This window comes from Tachypleus tridentatus, chromosome 10 (genome assembly GCF_004210375.1).
Source record: "Tachypleus tridentatus isolate NWPU-2018 chromosome 10, ASM421037v1, whole genome shotgun sequence".
Classification (NCBI taxonomy): Eukaryota; Metazoa; Arthropoda; class Merostomata; order Xiphosura; family Limulidae; genus Tachypleus; species Tachypleus tridentatus.
The window spans coordinates 168,552,850-168,566,627 of NC_134834.1; the positions used below are offsets into that span (position 1 = coordinate 168,552,850).

Here is a 13,778-nt window from a genome sequence, read left to right on the forward strand (position 1 = left end):
TTGTTTTGTGCTAAAACTGTAGGAAACATTTGCAAAGATAATAAAAAATCAAAACACATGATCCGTTGCGTGTTAAAAGTGTAGGTAAAACATTTGAGAAGGTAATAGAAAAATCAAATCATATAATCCGTTGCGTGTTAAAAGTGTAGGTAAAACATTTGAGAAGGTAATAGAAAAATCAAATCATATAATTCGTTACGTGTTAAAAGTGTAGGTAACATTTGAAAAGGTAATAGAAAAATAAAATCACATATTCTGTCGAGTGTTAAAAGTGTAGGTAACATTTGATAAGACAATAAAAATTAAATCACATCATCTGTTGCGTTTGAAAAATGTAAGAAAGTTGCTCATTTTTGGTGCAATATCATATAAGTGAATATACGTATAAAGTTAAATTCATCTTATAAATAAAATTAATGTTTTAATCATTTCCATTTCACATTAAACTATTTATCATTCTTTAAACACTATTTCTACAGTAGACTGGTTTCTCATAAGGCATTCACAGTATTTAGAGCTTATGTTAGTTTTAATTGTTTGCATCCACACTCAAAACTCGTCGTGTCGAACTACGTACGACAATCGATGGTTGGCTTTAGTAATAACAAGGTGGAAAACTCTTGAGAATCCGTCAACTTCATGTTTCTCTTTTTGATTCAGTTTTAAGCTTTTCTGACGTTCTTTAGTCTTCGCTCCAACGACTTTATTCTCTGGAGTCACACATTGTTTGTTCTGTGTTGTCTTCAACATGCATGATGGTAGCAATTTATCACAGTTTGGGATATTGCAAGACCTTGCCTCTCGCGATCGATTTCCAATTCTTCGGAAGAATGTTGTAAAATGTAAAGTAATTTGTAAAAGACAATGTGTAGTTTCTTGTGCATGTCCCAGATGCGAGACCTGAGAAAAGTGGGACAGCGAGGACTGGTGGTCATAAATTAAATGTACATTATCGCATGGTATAGAAAATATACAAGATAAAGATCAATGATGCTGAAACATGCGTGTTATTGTGATATATTTGTATTGTTGTAGCGAGAAAATGCTATAGAATTTCCAGCTTATTGCTTATTTCTTTTTGTGTATGCTGCTCGTGTAAGTATTGCGGAGGCTGTCGACATTCTGTCACAGTAAGTACATCAAAGAAATAAAATGTTCGTTTTCATTCTATATGTCTTTAATAAGCTAGTAATATATGATATTTCTTGGCGTAAGTAACTAACTCCCTTTGTAGTTGTAGAAACAGAAAATTTGAAAAAGCAAATTACGGTTTCATTTCTACAAAATTATGTTTCTATAAGGTAAAAGTAATAAAGTTTCTTTGTTTACGTGTTTTATGTATTTTTGAAGTATGAAGTTAAATTTAAAACTAGCGTTAGTACAATTCAAACAAATATCAAGTTATTAGTACTAAACAATACGAAAAAAATAAAAGCTGTTTCAAGTATTTGGTTTGGCTATCCCTAAGTAACAATAATAGTTACCAACGAATGTTTTTGCTCCAAAAGAAAGCGACCAGACCAGCAGCAAGGAAGCGACTATTGAGATGTACGCTCCTAGCAGCTACAATGATACTGTGAACGGAGAAACTGCGAGTTTTACGTCTGACAAAAGTGAAGCCTACTCTGACGGACCTAGCACCGGGGAATATTCAGTAAGTTATATCTTATGATAGTGCTGACAAGATAAACGTTTAAACGACTACAAAAAACAAACTTTCTTTCAATGAAACCTTACGCTTACTGGACAAGTTTAGGTACAACGTAAGGTGATTTCTCAACACAGTCAAAGCTTGTTATAATTCACCTAAGTCTGTCCACATAAACATTATAATTCAATGCTAACCCTTTAACCCTCGACTTGTTTTCAAACCCATCACAAACAATACCATCCTTGAAATCGAAAATGTAGCAAGCGATCATGATGCAAATTTTACTTTGGTTATGCTTGTCAGCAAAAATTCAAGTGGGTCATTCCACACTATGTGGATAGTCGTAACAAGGATGTAGACCATCGATGGCATAAATGGTGGCTGCAATGAGGAAGTGTATCGTCCTGTGGTGACCATTTCCTGTGACCAAAAATTCATGTTCCCTATGGCCTACCGAGAATTATTGTTCTATGACGGACAGTATTCATTTTTGTGAAGTTCGAGCGCACTAAGAAACTAAGGTTCTAAAAAGACATAAAAACTGGTAACTGCGAAATAATGTGAGAAATCTTCACCTTGATCAATTAGGTTTGCTATGTAGACAACAATGTTTAAACACAACATTCGCTATTAGATTTACTTCGGAACTCGGAATGACTACTGTATGTACTTTTTTTTTTTTTTGCTTGTCAGGAAGAACCTGCTAAGCCAGTGCTTGCCACTTATCTAATTGACCAAGACAGAGATTTCTACATTCCTGACGGAACAAGCCCCCACTATTCTCCATACAACAGATACCATCTTGAAGGTAATAACTCTGTGTAACTTTTTAGGAATTTGGTATTTTGCACGTCTTACTGACAAGTACAGGCGTATATGTAAACACCTTTAATGTAAAATCAGTCTAAGATTAAAATACGTCTTACTTGGATAAAATGATGGTTAACATTTTATATCGAAAAGGAAAAACAGACAAAAAAACGGAAATCAGCGTTCAAAATTAACTCGAAAATTTTGACTTAGTTGTTCATATATCTTGTTGGATATCAAATTAATCATGTTTACGAAAGCTGGTTTTGTTTTTAATAAATAAAGTATTCACAAATACATATTAATATAACTTCCCTATACACAAACGATATGGGCACTTTAAGCGTATAGACAGTTATTGCGTCCAGTTTCACAACATTATAATCTTATTATGATTAGTTGTTATCGTCATTATCTTATTCAAAAGTGATACAGAATTATTATTTTATTATAGTAGACGTATATTAATGGGAATTTCATACTACATTATATAAGCGTCATTTATTTACTCAGGAATATAATATAATATCCTTACTTTAAAGAGATAATAACTAGAATTTCCTTATACACAAAAACATGATAACGTTACGCCTTATATATTTATAAATATTGTACTAATTATTAGGTGTAGCTGAAACAGATAAACCGTTCTTCAGTAGGCTTTTTATTGATATTTTGTGTTTGTATATGTATTTATATTATAAATGCAGGACAAACTACTTTAGACATACAGCCAGAATTGTCTCACAGACCTCCATATGAATCTGAGGAGGAGTTTTATGTCGATGCGTTGAGAAGAAATGCCTATAACCAAACTCTAGGTGAAAAGGTACTGTTGATAGTGTTCTTTTTCTACAATATTTCAAGAATATAGTAACCAACGAAAAGTAAAAAACTGTAATTTGTGTATCTGATCCGTTCCACTAGTTTTAAATGTTTTATTTGGTTGTAGGATTGCAAATCAATCAGACGATAATATTAATATGATATACTTCTAAACCAGCATACTTATCAGAAACGGTAAAGTCATGTTATATTGTTTTTAAGTTATAAGTTATTGTGGTCCAGTAGAGCTTTCTAACTTCTAATTACATTCTTTCCAGATTAATTACGGGAAGATCGGCTACAATACACCTCCACCACCTCCCAGTAGAACAGCAGCTAGTAACGGAGACACTACTCCTGGTGTTCGCTATGTTTCTTTCCCTGTTTCCAGAACAGGCAATAACACGACAAATCTGAGTACCTTCAATCCGAACGTTTTAGAACCTAACTCCAACAGTTACCTAAACCAGATTCCTGATGGAATAGTAGTTGAAGAAGAGATGCCAGGACACTTAGTGTGATGTTATTCAACGTGGAAAATGAAATGGCAACAACTTGATGTTTAGTTTGTAATATTTGGCTAATCTAATTTAAAACATTAGCAAAATATGAGATGTTGAAATGGCCAGCCGCCATGTTTCAAGTCAAGTGGTTTCGTAACTTTCAAAGCTCAGCGTTCAAGACATGAACCCAAATATTCACGATCTTTGATACTCTTTCTGAAAATAAATGTTCGCATTGAATTAAATTATAAAAACATATATACAAAGATCGTATAGCTGTCATCATTTGTGAATAGTGCAAGGTTTGAATTTTACCGTAACGAAAATCTCGTTCTCAGTTAATTTGGGCCTGATAACATGTGTAGTGGTGCTGTTCAACTTGGTCTGTGTGTATGTGTGTTGAATCGTATAGCCTGTAATATAATGTGATGTGTGTAGTAAACTGTAACTGAAACGACAAAAAGAAATCATCCCTCGGACAAGTGTGCTATTGGTGTGATGAATGTGCCTTATTCAGGAACGCGAAGATAATATAGCCACAGAATTAGATTCAAAGACATGAAGAAGCTCCAGTTTTATCAAAGCACCAAATTTTATTGCCTCTTGTTATGTAATATCTAATGCTCTTTTTTCCATATATACTTTAAAGGATGTAATGTCAAATAATCACATTGTTTGAGAAATTTGGTTATATCATAAAACTGGTTTTCATTTTACGGTGAGACTTTAATGTAAAAAAAATAAAAAGACCTACACTTGGTTTACATTTTAACGGGACCAACAACTTTGTGCTTGAACAGGGTTATATTTAAGTCAATAATAAGCAATAGGAGGTAGGCCTATCAGTTTTAATGTTAACTTTTAGCGATATTGAGTACAAGATAATGTACAGTATCACTTAGACTTTGGTGAAGATCCAATTATATGCATATACATAATAAGGATTATATGTATATAGCCGTACAAAGATGGTATGTGAAACTGTTGAATGATGTTACTTAAGATATGTATATCTAGTCAATCCGTTCACCAAAGTCTGCTACTTGCTTTATAGATGAGCATTGTTCGTATTTCGTTTTAATGGTAAAATAATATTTTAAGCCAAAATGTATATATGATTGTTGAAAGTAAACACCATTTTAATAAAGATCCGAATGTCAACTACCACATCCTACGTGGCCAAAATGTTAATTATTGGCATTTAAGATTTCGTTTAAAAAATTAATCATCGCTCTTTATTTGCGTCATGTAGATTATCATTGTTGTATATTAATACTCAGCTGTCTTCTTCTCAACTTGCCAGTAAACCTTGCTTTCTTACAACATGTCTTTGGTCTCACTTTTCTAATATGCTAGTCAACTCCATAACACTTAAATTTTCCTTCAAAATAAAGTAAAAGTTTACGTAATTTTTTTCAACTTCAAGGTGCTTGATTCTCACAAAATGAAACGGATGAAAAAAATCTTAGAAATACTCTGTGGTGTGTGATAGTAATTACTAATTACACTACGTAACACAAATTTTGTTCCTGTATAGTATGTGTTATTTCTTAATTGCTTATATTTTAAAAGTGCAGAAAATGGCCATTATTTCCTTCAAACTTTGCTTTTGTGACCTGGATAATGAAATTTAGAAATTAACCTATTTTCTATGTAAAAACGGGCAATTTTGCACATTTTCATTTATATAAGGTCTGAATAAAACAGCATATGAATCAAGATTTACCCGCATTTACACTAAAGTTATACAAAAATGAACAAATATGTTTAGAAGTGAGTGGTTTTTCGAGATTTGCGACTGTAATGTAAATCACATTCACGTAACAGCCCCTAAATATGGTCTCCCATCATGTTTTCGTTATACGCTCCCAGGTCACAAAAGCAAAGTTTAAGAGAAAAATTGGTCTTTTCTATTTACTTTAAGCATAATCAACTGGGAAATAACACTTTCTGCCTACGAACAAATAGTAGTAAAAATGTTGTTACATAGTGCTGGGATTATAATATGAGATTTATTAGTTCATTAGGGATAAATCTTCTCTCTTTATTTCGGGATTGAAGAATTGAGTCATATCAGATTTCTTTAGCCCAAGGAAGAACATTTTAACAAAAAAAGTTTTGCAGTGTTTTAGGAATAAGTTGTAATCTACATGAAACTATTCTTTCATCAATATGTATTCAAAAAAGTAATACTTGCTTGTTGCTTTTAACACTTTAGAAAAAACGGAACAAAATATTATTCGTTCTACAGTTTATTTTTTATTTTCAAAAGCTATTCAGTTATACATAATAATCATTAATTAGCGTGTGGTAACGAAAAATGACGTTGGTTCAAGAGCTCCAATCAACCTACGTCTTCATTTCTGACCAATTCAAATGAGCAAATTAAGTATTAAAAAGTGTACTTTCTGAAATCGCCTTCGTCACAATCGTTGCTTTTTTATCATACTATACTATTACAAACTTTACATTTTTATATTCTTAAAAGTAACTGGTGTTCATCTTAAGCCTCATTTTGTGAAAAGACTCTCTTTCATACATCATTGGTCTTAACTAATCTCTAAAAAAAATTGGATGTGACAACTAAATAACAGTCTCCTAGGACATGTTCAGTTATACTGGATTTGATGGGTGATCTGAAATTCGATTGGTGTTTTATATATGTTATTAATCTCATTTTTCTAGAGCCGCTATAACCTTGTAGACAGTTAGAACAAGTGAACTACTAAGGTCTGTTGTTCGATACATTAATCTCGATGTTTCAGGCTCCCTTTTGTTCGACGCCTTGCAGTCAGGTTTGCAAACCATGACTTGTGAGCAGCAGCTCTTCCATGGAAACTTTAATTGTGTAGTTTCCCTCAGATTGTTTATCTGGTATTACGGTTGTGATTAATCATTACAACAAGTTTTGAGGTTCTTTGGGTTTGATCTGTTAATAATTTTGGTTTGGTTGTCCCAAGATTAACATTAGCATGATCGTTTGCCTACGTTATTATAGGCGTTACTAAAAGTTGGCTTGAAAAAGTCCACAGTGGCAGGAATGGCTCAACACGCATATCCAGTAACCAATCATTGTTAAGAGTCCGTTGACTCTTTAGCTGGTAACAACTTGATAAGAATTGGGAGTCTATGCCTGTTACACACCTATATGGAGTAAACGGTACTTTAAAATGTGGGAAAAAATTCAAATGCAACGTGACTTGTTTGTTTGTAGTTAAGTACAAATCTCACAATGGTTATCTGTGCTGTGTCCACCGTGAGTATCGAAACTTGGTTTAAGCTTCCCAATGGCTAAGTGGCAGGTTAGAAGCCCCGTTTTCTAGTTTGGGAGTGTTGCCCCAATAGTTCTGGTATATTACTGTATTGCCCGTCTTTAACTATATTAAACATTTTTTTGCTGGCTTGGTTAAACTATTCAAGAGGCTTAAAGAATAAGAAAATAAAATTTTTTATTACTCTTTTATTCTGCTATTGATTGCTATTCTCAAGCAGTTGGGCTCTAGACGAAAAAATAATACAGGTAGACTTTAAACGAAAAAATAATACAGGTAGACCAGACAAAAAAAAAGAACGCAGATAGACTCGAGACGAGAAGAAATGCAGCTAGACTAAACAAAAAAAATCCAGCTAGGCTCTAGATGAAAAAGAATACAACATTTTTTAAAATTGAATTCATAGATTTCAAAAGAAAGCTGGTACAAAACATAACTGTGAAGTCTAGTATCATATCCACTGTGTTTCTGCTCAATGACAACAGAGATTCATGAAATAAAGATTGCATACGAAATTATATTGTTTCTTTCAGTTTTCAATGTTTCAGTGCGATACAACTTACTTCAAACATCAACGCTTAATCAGTTATATTAATTAATACATATATATAAATTTATACGTAGTAGCCACTATTTAGTGTTATCGAACATCGTTGGCATTTCTGTAATGATTGAATCGTTTTAATGTATGCATATATATATACATAGATTAATGTATTTGTATTCATTGTAATATACACACATAAACAAAACGCCAATAAAATTCACCTGTGGATATGAATGATAAAACACAGGAACATCAAACTATTCTATTTTTTGTCTCCTTTATTAATTTCTTTAATCGGTTTTGTGATTTCAAATTTCATTCTTATGGCTATAATTTTTACCGAGAATTTATAACAAAAACATTTAAATATGTTTTTCAATTAAACATAAGTAACATAAATCAAATACCTATTTCTTCCAAATACATAATAACATAATAAGATCAGTTAAAGTATACACTATACAGTTAAACAAATTATTTTAATTACACGTTCTCTTGTTATTTTGTATTCGCAGAGAAGCATACTGTTTTCTATTGTTCCTTATTCTTCATCTAAATACTTTTCAGACTTTAGCCCTCCAGTAGCACACCGGTATGTCTACGATCTAGTATCACTACAAACCGGGTTTCGGTACCCGTGGTGGGCAGAGCACCGATAACCCATTATGCACCTTAATTTAAAAAAAAAAACAAGCTATCCCTTAATTGATCGGCGCCCTCTAGCGGTACAATGTTACGTGTGTGGACTTTTACCGTTATAAATTGAATTTCTATACCTTTGATGAGCAGAGCGCATATAAACCTTTGTGTTTAATACAAAAACGTCAGCATTTCTCAGCAGATTGATTAGAAACTGGGTAAGGTTATATATTGGTATAAAACACCCAGAAATCTCTTTTGATTCAATCTCGCTTAGGGATTATATGGGTTTAAAAACAAATATTTAAATTTTGGGCTCCTATGTAATCACACTTACAGTGATCAAGATGAAAATTGGTACAAATGTAAATTTTCATGCGCTCAACATACTGACAAACAAAAATCAGATTTGCCTATTTTATGTATTTCTAGGGAGAGTCAAAACTCACAAAAATGCATAATTTTAGTAGTTTTGATCAATTATTTAGCCTTGTTTTCACCAATTTATGTGGAATTTGGCAGATATTCTTTGCAGATCCCAAACAGAGATGTAGAGAATTTTGGAATTTTTCGTTTTTGATCAATTTGTCAATAAGAAAAGTACAATTTGACTACTTATGTGTGCGTTATACAACTTACATGGAATTTGGTACAAGTACATTTTCTTATGAGTAATAAGTAGTGATATAATCTCTTTAATTATCTAAATTCAGTTTAATTATTCCATAAATTAATACTGCCTACTTATTGTCTGTCTTATCTTCAAGTCTGGATAATAATTTACAAGGTTTCACACTTTCTGTTGATTTAACACAAACAGATATTTCTGCCCTCTATTCAAAGTGCAAACATATAAAATATTTTTCGAAAAATAATCATTAATGCTTTACACTACATGCCCAAAAAAGGGAAAACAGTAAAACATGATTCTTTTGCGATTTTAAAGTTTTGTAAATGACATTAATTAAAATGTTTGCTGGCACATAGTGGACTTTTTCAGGACATCTAATATGGAATTTATATATATTTATCCTTGATCTTACATTATCTGTTTTAGCAATGCAGAAATTAACATAATCTACAAGTTATAAAATTTATATTACTTTCTTATAATTGCAGTTAAACAAGCTATCAGGTCATCCCATAAATAATGTCCGAAAATTTAATATAGAAAGTTTATCATTATTTCTGTCTTTCTAGAAGGCTTTAGTGACTAAAATATGTAGTTGGACGTGTATAAAAATGTTCAGACAAATAAGAGAAACTAACCCAACTTCACTTTTTCAGATCATTAATCAAATAAACCCTTATTAAGATGGATGTCTCTGAGGAGCACATTAGGCATATAATGCTTTATGAGTTTAAAAAAGGCAATAGTGTAGCAGAAACTACACAAAACATTCAACGTGTTTATGGTGCGAAGTCTCTCAATGAAAGAAAACGTCGGAGGTGGATTCAGAAGTTTAGATCAGATGAATACGGCTGAAGTGATGCGCCACGTTCAGGTCATCCTGTTAAGTTTAATGATGACTTGCTGTTGGCTGCATTTGATGAATATTTTTGCTGTAACAGTTGAAGAACTAGCACAGGAGCTTAATTCAACCCATTCAACAGTTCACCGTCATCTGTAACAGCTTGGAAAGGTGTCAAAACTTGGAAAATGGGTCCCCCATGATTTGATAGAAGCCAATCTTAAAGCAAGAGTGGACATTTGCATTTCTCTTCACTCTCGTGAACTTAATTCACCTTTTTCAGGTTAGTGACTGGAGATGAAAAATGGATGTTCTATAAAAATTGTAAGCGCTGCAGACAATGGCTCAGTGCAGGTAAACCGGCTAATGCACAGCCCAAAATGGATTTCCACCCTAGAAAAGTCTTGTTAAGTGTTCAGTGGGATATTGTTAGTGAGATCCTCTTTGAATTGCTGCTACTTACTGTAACGATTACATCAGACTTCTATTGTCAACAATTAAAGCACTTGAATGCTGTACTGAAAAGAAAAGAAGCCTGCTTTGATCAATCATAAAGGTGTTGTATTACACCAGGATAATGCACGACCTCATACAGTAAGGATCACATCTGTAAAGATTGAAGAACTAGACTGGGAAAAACTTCCATATGGTCCTTATTCTCCAGATCTTGATCCATCTGATTATCATCTATTCCGAAGCTGGCAGAACTATATTGATGGAAAGGAGCTAGGAACACACGAAGATGTTAACACTACTCTCTCTACGTTCTCTTCCTCCAAACTTCAAGAATTTTATAGAAGTGGCATTCAGAAGCTTGTGAATTGTTTGCAGGAAGTAATTAATAATAATAAGGCATAGATTAGTGATTAAATAACATTAAAAGTATTTGAAATCCTTTCTCTTTTTCTGAACCTAAAATAGGACATTACTTAAGGGATGACCTGATATTAATGAACAATTACATTTCTCTATTACTGTTCTTTATTGTCTTGGTAGTTTTCATATATCATAAATAATATAAAACATATTTCTTTCTGTCACAATTAAAGATACCTTCTTTAGAAAAATCTCTATTTTAAGAATTATTTTAGTTGCCTTTTGATAAAATAATTTTATTATTTTTAAATAGAGCTTTCAGTTTTATATCTACCGTTTGTTTTACTTGTGTATTAACAAATGAAATATTAATATGTCCATTTGGGTAATGAGACACAATAAAAGGTAAAATATTCTCTTAGATTCACCAATCTTACTTTCTAAATTTTTTTGTCAAAAAAATTTTATTCTTATCTATTTTGAAACTTCTTCATATAACCTTTCCGGATAGCGACACTGAATTAATAATTCATTTTATTTCTAATAATGTATTAACTCTACTTTTTCAAACTGTATAATATATAGAAACATTTAATTTTATATGCTTACTAGAAATGTCTACAAACTGATGTGAGTTTGTGGATTATTATAAAATGTCAGTTATAATTTCATTTTATTGTGAAAAAGGTACCAAGACATTTTAAGAAGATAAGGTTTAATTATTCCTTTCAAAGGCAAACATAAATTATTTATTTCTTGAATCTAAATTTCCAACAAACTTATAGCTATCTCGAGTATTTTTTCATACTACAAAAGCCGTTTTTCAAAAACTAAAAATTCTCTTCAACGTAATTAGCATTAGCTGAAGCAACTTTTGTACCTACTGCTGTATTAGAAATTTAATGAAAGATTTAATTCTTATAAAAGAAAAAAATTGTTTAGACCATATTCAATCCTTTTAAGATAAAAATTTTCATTAAACTTGGCTTAAATTAATTCCCTGTACTTATCTAGGAATCTTTCCACGGCTTTAACTCCATGGTCATGTTCAATACGTGTATATAGAACTACTACATCTAAAGAAACGTCTAATATTTTGATATTTTTGATCGAAAAACAACTGAATTTTTTGACCATGTCTGCATGCTTTATATATTGAGTTGCAATCACATGATTTGCTGCTTGGCTATTTGCGTTAAGAGCAGGTATACCTAATAAAGTAGCCACTTAATATACATATCTTCTTCAAATTATATTGTACTATATTTATTTGTTGGAGTAAATGTTAATCATTTTGCTAATAATGTTATTGCATTTTCTTGAAAGTTATGAAAACAGCTTAAGAAATCAATGAGGAAGATTAAAAATATGTCAAATTTTTATGAGGCCTCGATTCTTTACAGTAGGTGACTGTGAATTGTTAGTGATAAATTTCAACAATAAAAGGTCAGTGCACAATCCATTTGTTTTTAAAGAATATATTAAAAGCAAGATAAACGTATAAATAAATCTTCATAACACAGTTAATTACCAGAGTTGTATCTACAGCTTTAAATAATTCTCTTTTTCGTCACGGTCTGGTTCAGTTAGTTTAGAATACAATTGAAAACACGAATTAGTCTTCTATAATCTGCTATTACAATATAATATGTGATTACTACCCTTTAAAAGTCGCCACAATACATTATTTATGGCTAAACTTACAAACATTCTAGATCTACTTGAATATATTTCTTATTAATTTTATGATACTTTTACTTTTAATAACATACTTGCACTAATTTGATCGCTTATATATATATTGCACGACTGAGATAATTTTTTTTTACAAACTACGAGACATCATAATGTAACAATATTCACTTAAATCAATGAGAAAAATTCAAAAGGTTCGAATAACTTGTCATCAGTTCATAACAACTGAACTAAACAACAAATGACTCCTAGACAGTTACATAAGGAAACTTGTCGTAACTATCGCCTGAAACAATAACTTATTTTAACCTTCATATAACAATATAAACTAAATAATACCTGCGTATTAAACGTAGAGCGTACAGTCTTGTATATTCATCAAAATAGAATAGTCTGATATTCCAGTGTCTTCTTACAGACATTTGTATATTTATACAATTCAATGTATCAATATAATCTTTCTGCTAAAACCTTTACAGTGCTAGAATTTTGCGAAAAATGTGCACAAAATATTACCGACAGTAAAAAGCAGCAGTAAAAATTACAAAAATCATGTAAGAATTAAAAAGAAGCATTCGCATAAAATATTTATTAAATAAAACATTTAAGATGAATCTAATTCAACAGGAGCGGTCCAGAAAGTCTGTGATTTATGAGAGCGACTTTAAGCTATATAAGCGTTATTAGAAGACATTATTTACCACCAGAGTTCCACTGTTCTTCATGTACACAAGCCGAAAGTGCCATAAAGTTAAATATATGGCAAGTGGGAATTTTTCCTTTGTGTTTATTCTGAAGTGAAAGAATTCTGTGGTAATAAACTCATCGCTAAGATATGTCTTGTGGTGCAATATTTCTCTGCTGTCATAAGTTATGCTAGCAATTTTAAATGTTAGATGTACAACTTTTCATTGCTGAAAGAATGGTGTATTTGTGCAATTACACGATCATAACTCTCTCCTAAATTGATTGTAACAATAAAAGTCAATTATAAATGAAATCTCGCAAACAACCTCAGAATGTTATCGCAAATGTGAAGAGCGCTTATGATGGTTAAAACACAAACACTTGAAAAGAATAACCACTTCTTTGTTTAAGTTTCATTATTATCTTAAAGTGTGCTGTAATTACTACATTATTTATCTTACAGTTTTCTCTCTCCCAGTGGGTCATTATTAGGCTTACAGACAAACAATACTAAAAATCTGAGGTTGGATTCCTCGTACTAAAACTACAACAGATACAGAAAGATAAAAGTTGATTTTGATAGCATTTTTTTAAATACTTATCATGACAATAGAGTACAGGGAGATTGTGCTTGAACAAACAATTTTTGCTTCAAATTTATATGAAATCTTATTGTATCAAATTTATTGAAAGATGTGAGTCATACATTGTTGTTGTTTTTATCACTTACGCTTCGTGAGTGCTCATTAACGATAGGCCTATCCAAGTTATATGATATGAAAGAATTATAGAGCAGTTATTGCTCTATTCCAACTTGTTCCTTAGTGAGTTGATATATTTCACTAACCAATATTTCACAAA

General features: G+C 31.6%; 1 protein-coding gene across 2 annotated transcripts in view; it reads left to right on the plus strand.

Moving 5' to 3' along the window:
- Positions 1-5,112, plus strand: part of LOC143230878 (nephrin-like) — a 68,595-nt gene extending 63,483 nt beyond the window's left edge. Inside the window, exons 19-23 of one of the 2 annotated variants that reach the window (XM_076465168.1) lie at positions 1,101-1,130; positions 1,509-1,654; positions 2,345-2,459; positions 3,172-3,290; positions 3,565-5,112. In XM_076465168.1, coding sequence (XP_076321283.1) covers positions 1,101-1,130; positions 1,509-1,654; positions 2,345-2,459; positions 3,172-3,290; positions 3,565-3,807 — 653 coding nt within the window. In that variant the 3' untranslated portion in view covers positions 3,808-5,112. The remainder of the gene's footprint in view (positions 1-1,100; positions 1,131-1,508; positions 1,655-2,344; positions 2,460-3,171; positions 3,291-3,564) is intronic. The other variant, XM_076465169.1, reaches the window with a different exon arrangement.
- Positions 5,113-13,778: the final 8,666 nt, after the last annotated feature.